Source organism: Sander vitreus, chromosome 1 (genome assembly GCF_031162955.1).
Source record: "Sander vitreus isolate 19-12246 chromosome 1, sanVit1, whole genome shotgun sequence".
Classification (NCBI taxonomy): domain Eukaryota; kingdom Metazoa; phylum Chordata; class Actinopteri; order Perciformes; family Percidae; genus Sander; species Sander vitreus.
The window spans coordinates 13423806-13441950 of record NC_135855.1 but is presented as its reverse complement, the minus strand read 5'-3'; the positions used below and the strand labels follow the sequence as shown (position 1 = coordinate 13441950).

At 40.6% G+C, this 18145-nt stretch overlaps 1 protein-coding gene across 1 annotated transcript in view; it reads left to right on the top strand.

The window, feature by feature from the left end:
* znf609b (zinc finger protein 609b) overlaps window positions 1-18145 on the top strand; it is a 79838-nt gene that overhangs the window by 41808 nt on the left and 19885 nt on the right. Inside the window, 1 exon segment of the mRNA XM_078271324.1 lies at window positions 13551-13773. Within this exon segment, the coding sequence (XP_078127450.1) occupies window positions 13551-13773 (223 nt within the window).

The following is an 18145-nucleotide window of genomic DNA, read 5'->3' as shown; positions in this document are numbered from 1 at the left end:
GTAGCAGCATGAGGGACAGCGCAGTGAGTGCAGCTCAAGCAGTTATCTGTGGAAGAGAGCACAGTGACGACCTCCACATGTACAGATGCATATTTGTACTCCTACAGCCCTGGCCTTAACCTCTGAACCTTTATCACCTGCTTATCTGAACAGCTGAAACCTCTGCTGCATTCTTTCTAAGTTGACAAGCCTGGAATGGATTTTGGAAGCTAATCAAGGGATTCCAACTGACTGTTTGTTTAAATATAGGTACATTTAGCATTGTATTAGTGTCTAATTGTTTACAGTTGGCCATATTGCCAAATTCAACTTTATATATCATCCAATACTGTAATTTTCATGTTGCACAAGTTCCCGCGGTCTGGCACCCACATCAAAAGTGACAAGTCTATGTGGTGCTAAGTATAATATTCATTGTTTTCTGTTTGTTTGTGTCAGCCAAAGTAACACAAAACAATAGAAAGTAACTTGGCATAAAGTGTGGTTATTGATGTGTGGTTTTTGGATTGTCTTTCTAATGTTTGGAGAAGGCACCACCCACAGAAAGAGCGTCAACACAAGGGAAACAGACTAACGGAGAACATCTATTTATAGTTTGAGGTTAGGTGCTCTGGGGAAATCTCACAGCCTGAATAACAACTTGTTTTCCTTGAATAGTATGTCTTTTGTTTCTTAGCCGATAAGGTTCCTGGATAGTATTTCTAGGAGCATTTATTTTTGCTCGACTGCTTTAGGCTTTTTGAATTCAGGAAGGTAGGTACCTGGAACTGGATTTTTGGTCACAGCTGTCAACATTATGGTGAACTGTAAGCATGAAGTATGCCTCACAGGGAGCTCGGTTTTTTTCCAACATGATCTCAAAGCCTTCAGACATGGAAGACGTCAGAGAGTGAATCATTGGTATTTGGGTGGGAATCTAGGTGGCTAAGCTGTTGACGACAGCCTCTCAGTTTGTTGTTAGTTTTCCCTTTGCTGTGAGATAAGGTTTATGACTATGGAGAGGGCTGGCGAGAGAGAAATCCTTGTAGGCTCAGCTGAGTTTATCTGGATTTCTTGCCCGGCACAGCCTCTCTCTCTCCCCGTCGGACGCAAGCGGGTGACCTTGACAAGAATGTGGCTTACTGTTGTAATAGATACTGTTGTCAACTGACCTATGGTCAGGGTGGGAGGATGAGAAATGGGAGAAAGGGAAAAGGCAAGAGAATCGCCAATAGAGCTCAGCAGAATCAGGATCTAGACAAGATTAAGTTCACTACCCACTAACGGTGAAACCAACGATTAGTCCATCAACAGAAAATGAATCGGCAACTATTTTGATAATCACAGAATTTTTTTTTTGGTCATTTTATGAGAAAAAATGACAAAGAAATTCTGGTTCCAGCTGCTGAAATGTGAGATTTTGCTTTTGCTTGCTCATAACATGGTAGTAATTTACATATCTTTGGGTTTATGTCAGTTAGTCGGACAAAACAAGACATTTCAAGATGTCACCTTGGGCTGTGCGAAATGATGACAAAACAGACAAAACAATTAATAGCTTAATTTAAGTAACAGTAACAGGCAGATCAATCGATAAGGAAAATAATTGTTAGTTGCAGCCCTTCTTGCCAGTATTCAATATTGCAATTAACTTAAGTTGTGTGTGCGTGTGTGTGCGTGTGCACATTGTGTTGCCAAGAACATTCAGCCACTAACCACTAACTGTCAAACCACAGACCATCGTCTAAACCAACCGGGCGTAAAGAATAGTTTTCAGAATCAGAGGTTTTATTGCCACAATAAGTACACTTATGTGGAATTTGCCTCTGTGAAAGGTGCATACATAAACAAACATTAAACATGAATATGAAATCCACAATAAATACAGAAAAATAAATGTATACTTGCAAAATAACTGTTATCAAGTAATCCAGTACAGATACAGTACATGCAGACACTTCCTCAGGAAGGCTTTCAACCTGTTTTATTAGCAGTAAACACAAGGGATGTTCAGGTTGCCCTGCTGCTATGTGGAGATCTTTCAGTCCGTATGTAACCCCCACCCCAGCGCACTTCTAACCCAACCCCCCGCCCTGTCATCAAACAAACAATACCAGGCGTAGGCTGAAGGCAGCCGGCTGAGCCCGGGAGAGGGGAAAGGAAGGAATTAGGTTGACAAGGTCAAGCTGAACCAAGACAAGAGAAAAGTGTACCAAACCACCTGCTGTGTGTTCGCCAGTCAACCAACCAGGCACCCGGCTTGCCTGCCAGATTCTCGTGAGATAAGCAGGTGCAAATGATGTCAGCTTTTCTTAGGAAGGAATTTAGGTAACGTTTCTGATTTCTCATTTGTTATAAGAACTGCCATTGCCATAATGACGAAAGGAAAGGTTTAGTTAGGCCCACACGATGTACTGAGGAGTTAAGTTTTTTGTTGTTGTTATCTCTTCAACTGTGTCAATAAACAAGCAAGAGTGTTCAATAGGTTGGTTAGTTTCATAAGCTTATGGTTGAATAGAATAACAGTTGGCAACATTGGAGCGCCTTATAGCCGAATAGTTACAGCAAATGCCAATTATTCGGCCTTCTCAGGGTGAACAAGCATTTAGCTCACCGTCACAGCGTTGCTAGCGTGGCCGTCGACTCTTAGACCTAATTCAATATGTGAAGGGGGAGCTCTCAGGCTAAAACGGGGTGATAAGTTGCTCTTTAATTTATAATCATTTTTATAATACACTGGAAAAAGCATTTAAAGCAAATTCTGGTTTTAGTTTGATTGCTTAAATCTGGAGATGCAGCACTGCAGTGACATTCAGACAGCCAGAAAGGTTGTAAACTGACCTCACGGGTCTTCCCAAATGTTTGTCTAGTTAAACTTTTGCACTTCCATTGTGGTAGGAAAAGGAGAGTTTTTCTTCTGTGGGACTTTGCTTTACCGACAAATTAGGCCACTGCTTCCTAAATGAGCAAATCGGTAAGCTCCACTTATCTTGGCTCAGTCCTCCACCCTGCAGTCCCTTGTGCCTTCTGTCTTTTTATATCACTTTGACTTCCCGTCTTGTTGCTGGTAGCTGCAGGAGCAGTCTCTTGACTAATGTATGTTGTCCTTTCGTGAGGGAGTACATGCTGTATGTCTCCACAGGTAAAGCCTCTCATGCTGTCTGAAGAGGTTTTTCTTTGACAAAGCTTTGTGTACTTTTTTTTTGCCGTCGGTATAATCAAAGGCCTTGGTTAAACAGTAGCTCTGATGAATGTGTCACACCAAGATGATGTTAAATTTGATTGCCACTGAAATTTACAGCAAACGGGAAGCATTAGCCATCTTTCTAACAGTTAAGCTGTTATTCACAGCTGTTGCTAAAGGCTGCGAGATGAAGGTTTACTCAGTGCGGCGTGTGAAGCTCTTAAAGATGGTTTTTTATGTTTATGTCTCAACTTTCACTGCTCTATTTCCGAACGTGGAGTTTGTGTTGCATCATAAAAATGAGCTGTAATGTTGAGTGCCAAAATGGGTCAGAATTTCCTGGAGGCATTTAGAAAATGACATGTTGTGCAAAGGTTAAAATAGTTTTAGGCTTTTAAGTTAAAATACAAAATGTGTTTTACATTAATTCAAACTTCATTCTAACTCCCCAAGTCTATTTTATATATATATATATATATATATATATATATATATATATATATATAAATAAAAGTGGCATTTACATGCATCATACAGGCATCGGCCTGTAATGTTAAAGGAACACGGCGACTTATTGGGACTTTAGCTTATTCACCGTATCCCCCAGAGTTAGATAAGTCCATACATACCCTTCTCATCTCCGTGCGTGTTGACGCCAACATTTTCCTATTTACATGTTGTGATTTGTATAGTCACAGCGTGTACAAATAACAAGGTCACATGAGACACAGCCATCTTCTAACCGTATACATACTGGGAACTATATTCTCAGAAGGCGAAGCACTGCTACTTGGGCGGAGTGATTAGCGCAACACCTGAAAAGCACCGTTGTGTTATTTTGTCACTTATTGGGAGCAGTAGGCTAGATGGAGCCGGTTACCTCCAGGATCTGTGCTAAGCTAGGCTAGCGGTGGGTGCGTCAGACAGAGTTACGACACGCACGGAGATGAGAAGGGTATGTATGGACTTGTCTAACTCTGGGGGATACGGTGAATAAGCTAAAGTCCCAATAAGTCGGTGTGTTCCTTAATTAAAGAGTCATATGGCAATCAGCTTCTACTTTTTTTTTCTTTTTAAAGACAATAACCGTGAGATCCTGGCTCACTTATTATGGCTCCAGAGAGATTGTAGGTTATGGGTGACCAACTTCATCACAGCTTAGTTTTCTATCTGTATTATTTATGTGTGGTTATGCTTTCCTGAAAGCACAATTAGCTAAGCATGAGAAGAGTTGCCTAGAAACTGAGTGCTTTTTGCCAGCTGGTGGTCTACAATAGATGTCAGGTGTTCCTGTTTTCTCTTTCAGTTTCTGTGATTACTCTGAGTTTCAAAGAGAATGCCAGTGTAGTAAAGGGAATTAGGCCAGTGTGCAGTGTTTGAAAACAATCGGGTAGGCTTTCACTACTTGAATCCAGCCACTTTATGTCTCCTTTTTTTCTGTCTCCTGGCTGATTTAAGTAGTTAAATTAAACCAGGCTCGTGCATTTGCTTTCAATTGTAGCTTAATGCTAATAACCATGTTACTTCAAAAAGATGGCTCACTTTAAAAGCTGATTGTATGCTGATAATCAGACTCTGCATTGCTGTTGTCTGGATTGGTTAGAACTAGGGCTGTCAAAATAACGCGTTCATTTTGCTTAATTAATCTGAGAAAAAATAACGCGTTAAAAGAAATAACGCAGATTAATCCATTCCATATTGAACTTTGACCCGGAGCCGTTCTAGCCACCATTCGACTGTAAAATGAAGGAGGGAGACGAGAATGCGCTGCCTGGATCATTGATTGAAACATTTACTTATAAAAATCTTCTTCCTAAATAGGGTTGGGTACCGAAATCCGGTGCTAATACGGCACTGGTGCCTTAACGACCTGTATCTACCGGACCGAATACCAACGCGGATTTCGGCGCCTCATTTCGGTGCCACTGATATGTCTACGCTTCTCTCTGATGCTCTGAAACAGACGTTACGGGCAACAGAAACATCGCTGCACGTGACGCTAGTTAACACTATACACAACAGCTCGGCAGCTAACGTTAGCCTGCTGCTAGCTAGTAGCTGGATTAAACACGGTTAAAATGCTGACAGATAACGCTAAACGGTGTAAAGTTTGACTGTGTTTCACTGTAGAGAATTCAACACCGGGATGTAACAATCTGCAGCTGCCGTTGTCGGAAAAACACAGACGATGCGTTCAATGAAACTGGTAACCTACAGCCTCGTGGTGCATTCAAAATTATTGTGAAATGCCCTTTTCCCATCTGGTGGTTGTTTTTGTCGTTCAACAGCAATTTACTAGTGAAATAAGGCACCGTTAAGGCACCGGCACCGTTTTAAAAGTACCGCTTTAGCACCGGTATCGGAAGAAAAAAAAACGATAACCAACCCTATTCCTGAAGCAATTTTGAATTCATTTCCTCAGCATATTATGTCATATTGTTGATTGTTATGGCCATTATTATACAACAGTGAAAATAATAATAAAAAGAGTTTTTTAACTTTAATGTCACTAATGCTGATTATTCATTGATTCATTTAAATTGAAATATTTAAAATACTTTCACAGCAAAAATTATGTATCCAATTAATTTAGATTTAATTTAATCTCAGAGTATGTAATTAATTAGATTACATTTTTTAATCAGAATCATTTAGAACTTAAATTCATTATGTGGATTCAACAACGTAGTACAGATTACAAGTCCCCACATTGTTTCTATGACAGCCACATAAAGGAGCCCTTTTTTCTTCGTTTCTTCACTGGGTGTCATGCGGTGCTGAAAGAGGCACCTACCAAAGTCAGCAAGAAGTGTAATCTCCACCGACCTTTGACCTCAGTAACTCACCAAAGATGTTCACAGGGTTTGCCCCCAGTGTCAAAACGAATTACATAATTGAAGCGGGAACACTCAACTCAGCCAACTAATGGCACTTCAGCAAGGACTCCTTTTTAGTTAATAATGGCCCGTATGTCAGGGAGAATTACATTTTCTCTTTTCAAGACAGATGTTTCTCACTTTTGATGTTGGAAACGGTGTTAAATTTCCCAGGCTTTATCAGACTTGAAAATCTATGCTGTTCAGTGGTTAAACAATCAACAAGGGCCAATTTAGATCAACTATAGTCTCTTCAGACTGGGGTTGGGGAAACTTTAAATACGTCAGAATATTATTATTGATTAGATTTCCATTCAGGTTGTTACAATTCGATTGAAACCCTATTTCCATAACCCATTTTCAGACTTTTTTTTCAGTTTGACAGCATTCAGAATAGCATAAAAATCCATATGTCAATCATGACAACAAGTCAGATGAATGGGCACCACTTTACTTTGAGTCCAATATTTAGAATTCATAAGCAGTATATAAACATTGAATTAATGGTTTACAGCACACCATAATGTACTTAGGGCAGATATAAGTGTTTATTGTATTTGTCAACACATTTAACTCCTCCTGTGGGCACCCATACGTGGAGGCTGGTGTATAAATAGATAACGAATGACAATATAGTATAACACTATTGTAATAATATACGATATGTCTTCATAGGCGATGTTATAACTGTTGATAAATACTGTACATTAATAAACACTTGAAAATGTCCTTTATAGCTATGTACAACTATATAATGGTGTTTTAAACCATTTATCAAATGTAGAGCTGCAAAGATGAATCGATTAATCGATTAGTTGTCAACTATTAAATTAATCGCCAACTGTTTTGATAATCGATTAATCAGTTTGAGTAATTTTTTATAAAAAAAAAAAAAAGAGTAAGATTTCTCTGATTCCAGGTTGTTAAATGTGAATATTTTCTAGTTTCTTCTCTCCTCTGTGACAGTAAACTGAATATCTTTGAGTTGTGGACATAACAAGACATTTGAGGACGTCATCTTGGGCTTTGGGAAACACTGATCCACATTTTTCATCATGATTTTAAATTTTATAGATCAAACAACTAATCGATTAATCGAGAAAATAATCAACGGATTAAAGCGACTATGAAAATAATCGTTAGTTGCAGCCCTAATCAAATGTTTATTCTGCATATAAATAAACGATTATTTTCATTGTCGATTAATCTGTCAATTTATTTTCTTGATTAATCAATTAGTTGTTTGGTCTATAAAATGTCAGTTTTTATCCACAACTCAAAGATATTATGTTTACTGTCATAGAGGAGTGAAGAAACTAGAAAATATTCACATTTAAGAAGCTGGAATCAGAGAACGTATTACTTTTTATTATAAAAAAAAACCTGACTCAAACGATTAATCGATTATCCAAATAGTTGGCGATTAATTTAATAGTTGACTAATAACTAATCGATTAATTGTTGCAGCTCTACTTTTAAATTCTAAGTAGCGGCACTAAAAGTGTAACATAAATTGTCATTTGTCGCTTCCTAATACAGTAATACAGTAACAGGCAATTTAAATAAACCACATGCTCCATTGCCCTCCAGGTGGATTAACGTAACCTAATGTTATTTTTCTCTGCTATTGAATACTGTAGCCGCTCTTTTGTACAATGCATGCTCTTCAATAGAAATAAATTACCCATAAAGCACTATTTTAAAGATAAAGAGAGACTGAGAAGATAAATCCACGTCTGCGGTTAATCCAAATGACTCAGTGTGCGTTATTTGATCAGACCTCAGGACCTACTCCCAACCCGGGTGAAATGCAGGTCTCGACTTTGGTAGGAAAGGGTTAGACAGACTCAAATCAGGCATGGGTATCTCTCTTAATGTTACTGCCATTTAAGCTGCATTTTGATCGAGAAATAAAGCACGGGTGGGCACACAACATCGGCTTGTGAGAAAGGGCAATTGCTTATGGTGCTTATTTTATAGCTACTAATGCAGAAAAAGCACCAGGAGGAAATGTGATTATATGGTTTAGCAGTGATGTGTATTGAACTACTGTTGCAGACATGATTCTCTGTGACCTGTAAAAGCAGTCTCATATGAAAGGGTAAACCATGACCACGAACAGGCCTTCATTATCCTGTGTCAAACATGAGGCTTGTGTCCGACAGATCTGTTGTTAATATTGAATGTTGGAAACAATAATATCCGTATTAAACATCACACAGTCACATGATTTTGAATCCAGTGCATATATATACTTTTAACTGGTTAAACACCACAATGGATTTACCACTATGTTATGATCCATGATAATTAGGCGTTTGACTCCCTTAGATTTCCTTTTTGTTTTCATCTTTTTTTACTAGTGTTTTTTTTACCAGTGTTTGTGATGCATGATCTTACAAGATTTTTTTTATTTCCAGATCATTGTTTGTGATATTAATGGTCATTTTCCAAGTCTTCATTTTGTCAAGTGTAATAGTACTAAGAGTAGTGGAGTAAAAAAGTAGGAGAAAAACAAAATAGCTGTTGAAACATTTCATTGGTTCTCAGAGTCAAGTTACGGCACTTGTATTGATGACTTCAGTATGGTGCACAATAAAGCTGTCAATCTTTTTTATTTTTTGGAATTATATTCAAATATTTAATGCTCAAATTCAGCCAATTATTACTACCAGGCTTATGCATTGCCAATGGCACTATCAACCTGTGGTTGTTGTTATACGTTCTGTCCACTAGAGGGACTTCAAACATTAGCCTACGTCACGGCGCATTGCATCTCTTGCACACCGCTTTGTTTACATTCATTTTCCACCAAGAGCACACAGCGACAAATACAAACCACCAGAGTACCTTGTAATGAAACATTATCAAAGTGTAGTAAAGTGGCTCTGTTGTAAAAGCTAATGTGTTCGGTTAGCACAATGCCAACATGTTAGAAAGCACAGCCAAAACATTATACCATAAACGGAGTAACAATTCATGTTAAAACAGTATTTGCCATCCTCCTTTTGATTTCTAGCCACAGCCTGTCACTCCCTCTCTGCTACTCCGTCTTTACTGTAGCCCCGTGCCCTAAGATCTCACAGTGCCTTATGTTGCTAACTTATTGTTAATTAGATGTGACGTGACAAAAGCATTTTTTTTTACATGCGGTTTGACCAAGGCGAGAAGAGCAAGATTACACATTTGTAAAAAAAAAAAAAATTAAAAAAAATACTCATTCCAAGGCGAATTCAGCATTAATTCAGCATTAGATTATAATTGATTTTTCTTTTTACTATTCAAATTATATACGACTTACAACAGCCCTAGTGCACAATGCATAATTTGGTCAACTATATTCTAGCTCCTCACCGCCCACACGAGTACAGCCAAGACAGGTGTCTCCGTATGACACTGCAGTGTAATCCTTTCGTAATCCTTGCCCAAGCTCAGTGCTCCGCTTCTTAATCCCAACTCTAATAAACAAGTTGAAGCTGAAGTTAATGTGTCCAGTAAAAAAGTGCAGCAATCGTCTTGTCTGCCACGGGTGAGTTATTGTGTGATCACTGGAAATCCAGGCAGAGTTCCCCCTCTGTCAACACTGTGAGGTATGCTCACAGATTGATAGGGTTTTTGTCTGTCAGTTAAACATTATTCTTGCCATGGTGGCTTTTCTCAAGGACTCAGCATGGGGTTTCAGTTTAAGAAAAGGTTTGCGTGACATTCACCAGTGTGGTTTGGGGGTCAATTTCAAAATCCATTTGTATAGTCTTGCAAGGAGGGAAGAAATCATGGTATTTGGCAATGGTTGAGCATAGAGTAGAGCCTTGTGTAATCTGACAAGTTGTGTAGTTCAGTCGCATGTGGTTTTTTCGATAAACCCTGGACAAGACGTCAGGCATTTCACTGTGTGGGTTTACATTCTGCAGCCCCAGAGTGAAAGTCCTTTTGTTCACTCATCCATTGATAGAACTTGGAAATAGAGCTCCACTGTTCATGCACATTGTAAACTGGTCCCATTTCTGTTGTGATCCTATTTTAATTAATTTGTACCCTTACATAGTGAATGTTTCTTTTAGTGTGCAGTGGCATTAGACTGGCTTATCACTTAATAATAATTATCCTGTCTTAATTGGTAACAGGATTTAAGTGGGAAAAAAAATAAAGTCAAAGCTAATCCAGGAAAGGTTAGATTGAGCTGTAAAATTCATTAAGATTTGATTCATAAAAATGATTAAACTCGGGTATAATAAAAATTGGATGGAATTCTTCTGGGAATCCCCAGCATTCAGTGTTTTTAAAACAAAATAATTGGAGAGCTGAAAGGCTTCTCATACGATGGCTTTACTTGGAAACCAGGGGAGTCCTTGAACTGAACTCTGCCATGACACTTGCATCACTGCATCCAAGTGTTATAAGCCTCCCGTCATTTTAAATTGGGGTTTATAAGTCATCAGTAATAACCTGGTTATCACAAATGCACTTGTTTGTGGAAATTGGGTCTTTGTTAGTGTCTAGGCTAGAGTTGCAACAGTTATTCGATTAATCGAATAATCGATCGCCAAAATTAACCTGCAACTATTTTAAGTGATAAGTGATCAATTATTTCAGTCTTTTTTTTTTAAGCAAAAATGCCAAAAAAATGTATTTAGCTTCTCTCTAATGTGAGTATTTGCCAGTTTTCTCTATTTTGTCATTGTAAACTACATATATTGGAGTACTGGACTGTTGGTTGGACAAAACAAGACATTAGCCATTTTTCACTGTTTTCTTACATTTTATAGACCAAACCATTAATCAAAGAAAAAAAAATGAAAATTATAGTTAGTTGCAGTCCTATTCGAGGCTACGGCCACTCTTTCTTTGTAAAGTGTGCACATGCCGTAAAAGAAAATAGTAATGGCTAAAGAAAAGAAATGTATTGCTGGCTGAAAGGGGTTGTTTGGGCCTTACCTTGAGTCTGCATCAGTGGCTAGGTCAAGCACATGAGACGCCAGCCCAAATAGTGTTAGTCAAAGACGTCCTTGTGCAAGTTTTGTTGTTTGTGGTGGAAAACTGGAGGTCGTCGGCATAACAATTTTCAGCAAAAGTCAAGTAGGAAAACAGATGTATGCTCTCTCTCATCAGATCAACAAAGTCAACAACCCTTAACATGAGCATTTAATACACCTAGGCCTCGGAGTTTATTAATAAGTAAGGCACACTATCAGCTCCAGGAAATTGATAATGTGAATCTAATAATATGAGCCTGCTACTCAACCTAACAATTTCATTAAGGAAAGGTTATTTCCAGGCCATTATTAAGTCCCTTAACCTTGGTCACAAATCCCCAAAATGTAAATCCCAAAATGTCGACACAATCAGTTTGAGGAGTTGATTCAATTTAGAAGAGGCTCTGCATGAACCTGTTTGCATCTTTCACTGTTGGCTGTCACTCTGGAGGAGGGTTCATTGTGTGGTCTTGTCTGCGGCTCTACGTGTCTCCATACGGCCCAGGAACAGTGTGTGGTGACAGCTCGGGTGATTACCTGTCCTGTCTCGTTCACTCAACCGGTCTGCAGCTTGGCCACATCATGCATCAGAAACTGACACACGGTGATTACGGTGTCGTTAGGCCTCACTCTCCGTCGCTCTCTGCACATGCATTAAATTGCTCTTCCTCTGGGCACCGGGAGAAATGGGCTCATTTCTGTAACCCATGAAATATGAGGCTTCTGTGATGACGAGTCTTGAGCAAATATTACATTTCATCAGGGACTAATGTTTGGTTTTCAAAGCACTCGGTTCATCACAAATTCAGATTCCTCATTCAGTGATTGATATGAAATGTCTCACGCAGCATAATTCATGCTGTTATTGCTTTCAAATTGTTCGTTTTTGAACTCCTCATCAATCACGGCATTTTTTTTGTATTAATCTCAAAACAAATTAATTAAAATTCGATCAAAACATATTATTCACCTCGAGCGAAATGTATTCAGAATCATATATTCTAAAAGTACGTATTATCTTGGAGTCACAACAGTAAAAAATAAAAATAAAATAAGATTTAAATGCTCCATCATCCTAGCACAGTTTATGCTTTTATCTGGTAGGTTATTATAGCAAGCCTTTGCTATACTTGGAAAGTGTGACTCAGTCTTGCAAGATTGCAATCATTATGAACCCCCCAACCACTGGATGAATGCCTCGCAAAAAGAGGAAAAACTATACCTCAAAGCATAGTCTAAATGTAGCAGTAATAGAGCATCCTGGTGATTTTTGTACATCACCCTAAATAGCTCTAGATACAGCTTTATACTAAGTACAGCTGAGGCTAAATGTCATTAGTTTTGCAGGTATTTGGTCAAAATCCAAATACTAGACAAAACCAAGAATGTAGTCCATCTACTAGATGCTGAGATATTTCTCAGGATAAGTACTGGTAGAGGTAAAGGGAAAGGTCAGGGGAATCAGCAAAGTCATGCTTTGGGCAACATGGGCAATTTCATCCCTACATGGATCAGAATTAAGCAGTAACTTCGATATATGCTGTGATAAGTAGTGTTAGTTCTCCACATCATACTCTGTTTGGAACAGTAAGTAGATTAAAACAATTATTTAAAGGGTGTGCAGGCTTATAATCCAATGTTGTTATTTTGTCTTCTACGTCTAATTGGATCCAGCATTGGCAGCGTTTTCCCGAGCGCTGAGTGGTTTATGCCCAATTAATAAATGTGTGGTGTTGGCTGCAGCGTGGCATTCCTCCTGCAGTTCAGTGCTAATAATTTGGAGCGCTTTAATGTCGACTGCCTTGAATAAGGAGCACTAAGCCTGGTGTCACTGTGGCCTTTAAATCACCATTAGTCTTCCTCTCTCTGGCTCTTTTCCGCCTACACACTTATCTCCCTCCAGTTGTCTCTTGTGCGCTTCCCCTCAGTTGCTCTCTCACCGTTTCTGTCCTTTTTCATTTTCGTTTTCCACGTAGGCCCCCTGTCTCTTCATTGCTGTCACAGGGTGTCAGAACAGGTGGAATCAATTACTGACCCTCAGCAGCCTGCTCCCTTACCACAACTAGCTATTTAATTGAGGCAATTAATGAGTGATCAGCCTGTGAGATGATTTGGTGTCACGGATCTCGCCCGGCGGTGTGCGAAGGAGGAAAGCTGGAGGAGGGATTGTTTGACCAGTCCTGCATAACTAATTCTGTCCTTCCACAATGGCAGCCAAAGCAGTTCAGTTCTAATCACCTTTAAGGTTGAGGAAAGCCAGATACAGTATATTACAACAGTAATATATTAATATACTGCATCATTCTTTTACTGATTAAGATTGCTTTCAATGGCCACTGGCATACCAGGATGACTTCCATGCGCTCAGATCTTTGATAACATGCCCTTATTGTTGCATCCATTGGCTGTATCTTCACATCTGCTCTGTATGTGTTTGTACAGTGGTTCTGAAGTGTCTCATGTGTTTCTCTCTCGCCCCCCCCCTCTCTCTCTCTCTCTCTCTCTCTCTCTCTCAAACCCCCACTTCTTTCTTCACAGATGGAATCTCCTGTCTCCACGCCAGCTCCCCCCCTCCACCTCCTGGCCACAGTAGGCAACAGTGAGATTTCCTCGCCGTGTGAGCAGATAATGGTGCGCACGCGCTCAGTGGCCGTGAACACATCTGATGTGGCCCTGGCTACCGAACCTGAGTGCTTGGGGCCCTGCGAGCCCGGTACAAGTGTCAACCTCGAAGGCATTGTGTGGCAAGAAACTGAAGACGGTAAGTGGAGTGGTGTAACGTGATGTTTAGTAGTGATGAGGATCTTTGGGAAGCTCTCTGGTCTTGATGATCACTGTGTGACCAAGCGCATAGGAGAGAGAAAAGTGTGTGGATTGTAATTAATGGATTTTTGGAATCCTTAATCGTAGAGGATAAGAATCTCAATTCTTACGTGAATCCATTTCCCCTACCCCCCTACTATTTTAAAAGAAAATAAGCTACAAATACTGTATATGGGATAGTTTATGTGCTTTTATATACTGTACATAGCCAGTGTGGTTGCATGAAGACATCAAAGAGGTATTGTTTTTAAGTGAAGCCTCTGTGGTTTAAAAAGTAATCATCTTGCTGTCATTATCATATACAGTATTTTGCCTGCTACATAATAATATTGCTACATAGTAATTGGATTGCCCTGATTGCCTCAGGAGCTGGTGGTGGTACTAATGTGTGCTTTAACAGCCCACATGCTGCATAGTATTGCCAACAAGAATAGTAGTTGGCTGGCAGTTGATTTCTTTTTTGCTCCGGAGAATGCAGACTGGAGTTTGTTGCACAGAGATATCTGCTCTCAACAACAGCTTGCCTCATAACATAAAGCACTTTTTTTTGCGAGGCTGCCCTTTGGGAATAGAGTTGGCTTCTCTCCTGCGGTGCTGTCCGAGTGAAATCTTAGACTCGCTCTCAATTTTCCTCCCTTTGATCAAAACCACATTCAGCTTATTTAATTTAAAGATGTATCACAAGCGCTATCAGGTTCTGCTGGGTCTGAAAAACTGCCCTCTTTTTCTGTCGTGCGTGTGAAATACTGCAAACACCTAATCTTCAAAGCAGCTCGCGCTCAGTCGCTCTACGGGCATGCTGAGTACAAATCGCCCACACATCCCCAGTGCTGCTTGTTGGTTCACTTGGAGGAACTGAACAGAAAAAAGGTCCCTGCCTCATCAACATTCCCAAAGCACAGTCCCTGCTATTGAGTGCACCCCCCCCCCTCTCTCTCTCTCTCTTTCCCTGTTTTTGATTTTTGCTCCAGCCCTGGGCTGTGTCAGATTCACCCCTGTTCTCCTCTCTATTGCAACCCTTTTTTTCTGTTACCAAGCATCCAGCCAGTCACCCCTTGACTCTGTTTCCAAGCAAACTGGGAGAGAGTGAGTGCAAGGCAGGGTGTTGGGGCAGGGGGGAGGAGAGAGATAGACAAGGCTACTTCTGTTAGTGACACAAACATGGCTCAGGGCCAACACCAGTACTATGTTTGTGCTCCCTCATTTTCTGCCTCCCACAGAGTGATTGACCCTCCCCCTCGCCCTGCCCCCTTTCCTTTCCCCGTCCAAGTCTGTCCTTTGCCTGCACTCACTCTCTCAAAGCTCTGCTATTTTGGCTGAAAGAGGTAGTGGTTTGGCCTGATGGGGCTGTGTTTTCTTCTTTCTACTCTATCTGGCTCAGTGGGGTGGAGGCTGGTAGGAGCTTTTGAGTGGTTTTAAAGGTGGTATGGTGGAGGAAGGGGGGTTATAGTGTTGAAGGGAGGAGGGTGTGTGTGTGTGTGTGTGTGGGGGGGGGGGGGGGTCACTCTGCACTTTGCAGGTGTAGCACACAGTTTGTTATGGCCATCAGAGCTGTTGAGACGAGTAGGGTTTCCAGAAGCTAACCCACTTCCCTTTCTTTGAAGCCTGTTTTCCCGTTTTTCACATTCATGTTAGAAAATCATGTGATAGAAGATGAAGAGATATATTTTGAGAACGACCCCTATGAAGTGGCCCTCAGTTGTCTGTACACACTATGTTCCCATGTGGTTTTGAGTTTGAGACACCACAGCTTGTTCGTCGACATAAATTAGCTACAGTTTTGTGTGTTCACAGAAATCTGTTGCAGCTAAAATATGTGCTGTTAAGAAATTAGATGGATAGGAAATTGTCAGTTTTAGCTGTCATAAACAGACATCAGTGTAGTCAGTGCTCTTAAAATGTAATCTGCACTAAACCTTTCTAAGGAGGCATTTCTCTATAGCCTCCATTGTATTACATTTTGCACACTACATTAAACAACACAAAGATGTGTGTTCATTGTACATCATTTTAATGGTACGAGCCCCTAGCAACCCACTGGCTAGTTTTTTTTTAAATGAAAGAGACCCAGATGCTGCTTACTTCAAACTGCACTGCCATTCTGCCGTTTTTCCCTAAGAGACCTATGAAAGCAGACTTCTGTCATTGTCTTGCAACTGAGCAAATGAGAACCAAATGAGGAAATCAAGCAAATCCAGGCAGAGTACCAGGGAAGAGCAACAAACAGAGGCCCCAAAGACATAGCAGAGGCATCCTGATTAGCAGTGAAGTTGAGCAGTTCCCCACTTCTCTGCATGACAAGTCTCATACAGAGCTGTTTAGGCATGCACTGTGTGTGTGCGTGTTTCATTTAGCATGCCAACCAACAGCTGCTTCATCACCTCCGCCTTTCGGCCTTGTGGGAGTAAATGAACAATAGGCTCCCAGTAATTGTCAGTGCCTCACCCGGCTCACTGAGTGCCAGAGAAAGAAACAGATGAAGAGGAAGCAAGCGACACCTAACAAAACTGCGATCACATAAGCTGCACCTTTTGGTCAGAGCGGACGAGTATCTTGTCTGACCAGTGACGCCGAATACATTTCTCATCCTGTGTAATTTGAGGCTAGATGTAGCAGCCCTTTCAGCCAAATGTGGATACTGGCTAGATTGAATTTGTATGTGGATTGCTGATGAATGAAAAAAAAATAACTTTCATAAACAGTTAATTTGATGTGTTTAGTCCTGTGTAGGAGAATAAATTGATAATATGAGGGGAGTGAAAGTGAGTCGGTTTCATTCAGTCAGTCTGGGGTCGAGTGAAGCGTAGACAGGGGGTGGGGGTGGGTGGCAGAACCGTGGTATTTTAAGGCCCAACAAATCCCCTCAGCGCAGACAAGGCAGTGGCAGCTCCCAGGGTCGTGTCAGCAGAGAGATGGGCCAACCCCTCCCAGGCTTAGCATGCTGATACCTCCAAATGTCATCTCTAAAATGCTGGAGAAGTTTATTGCTCTTGAAACGCAGCCCAGAACGCCTTGGCTCCTGCTCCAGGGCAGAGGGAACACAGAGGGGGCCCCTTTGGCCAAACACTGCATCCATGCCAGTGCACCCCCATCTCACAAAGCCCTGACCCACCAGTACACAGCAGGCTATTCCCCAAGCAGGTCCCACAGCTTCTTAAGCTCCCTAATAGATAAATAATACAGACTGTTTGTGGTAAATGTTTATGTCATGGATTATTATTTATGCAACACACATTACATCATTGTTACATTGCAAGCATTGGCTTGGCAGTGTGAAACGGATATTCCTGTATAAACATTTTTTTTTCTTCCTTTGCTCTATTTTTTCAACCCTGTCAGAGAGTTGAGAAGGGGAATACAGTATTAAAGGAGCACTTGGCTGTGTAGCTCACTTGCCAGCTACGCTTCCTTGCTCTTTTGAAGACCACCTGTCAGTGGCCTCATTGAAATGTTTTTACAAAGGCGAGCGGTGGCTGCTCTCTGTGAACTCGCTATAGAAACTGTCCTTGAAATAAGAGTGAACATTCTCAGGAAGCCTGTAGCCCTCTGCCGGGCCAATGAGCAAGAAGAAGATATAGTGGGAAATCAATCACAAACTGTTAACAGTAGAGGATATGCTGAAAAGGAAAGAACAAAAGTGACACGCCTCTTTCTTTCTCTGGCCCACTCTGTAGGTTTTCATTTGCCAGTTGCTTAGCCATGTTTACTTTCCAACCTACCAAGCCAATCTTTACCCTCATAAGTGTTCACTATGCAAGAGTGGAAGTAGCCAATTTCCATGGAGGAAAAATGAACACTCCCATGTTGTAAAGAATTCACCAGTGTTCCTAAATATGTGGTTGGAATAATACTCTGTGTAGGAACTCAAGCTATCTATGTCTCACATTATTTGAGGGAGGAGACTTGTTAGTCAAAAATGTGGTCCCCGAGTGGAGTTACCAAGATGGCGCCTGAGTGAACTCAAATCTCTTAAGAAAGACTTGGTTCCAGTTCATATTGGCTCAAAACTGCAAGCACTTAAATGGTCTTGAAACATAAATCATATGCCTGGAGGAACCGTAGGCTTTGCCAGTGGTTGTCATAAGATATCATGTTTGCTATATACACGTCAACAAGAGCTTGAGTAATGTGCCTTTGGCAGAGCTGTCTCTTAATCGGAGCAACATCTCCTATAAGGAAAAACACCAGAGGGTTTGTTTTGACAGAGAGATTATGGATTTACTCAGATGACATTTAAGGAAACTGCTCTTTGCCTCACTACAAATTATTTACAGTAATAAATGCATGTGACGTTGGTAGAGATGTGACGT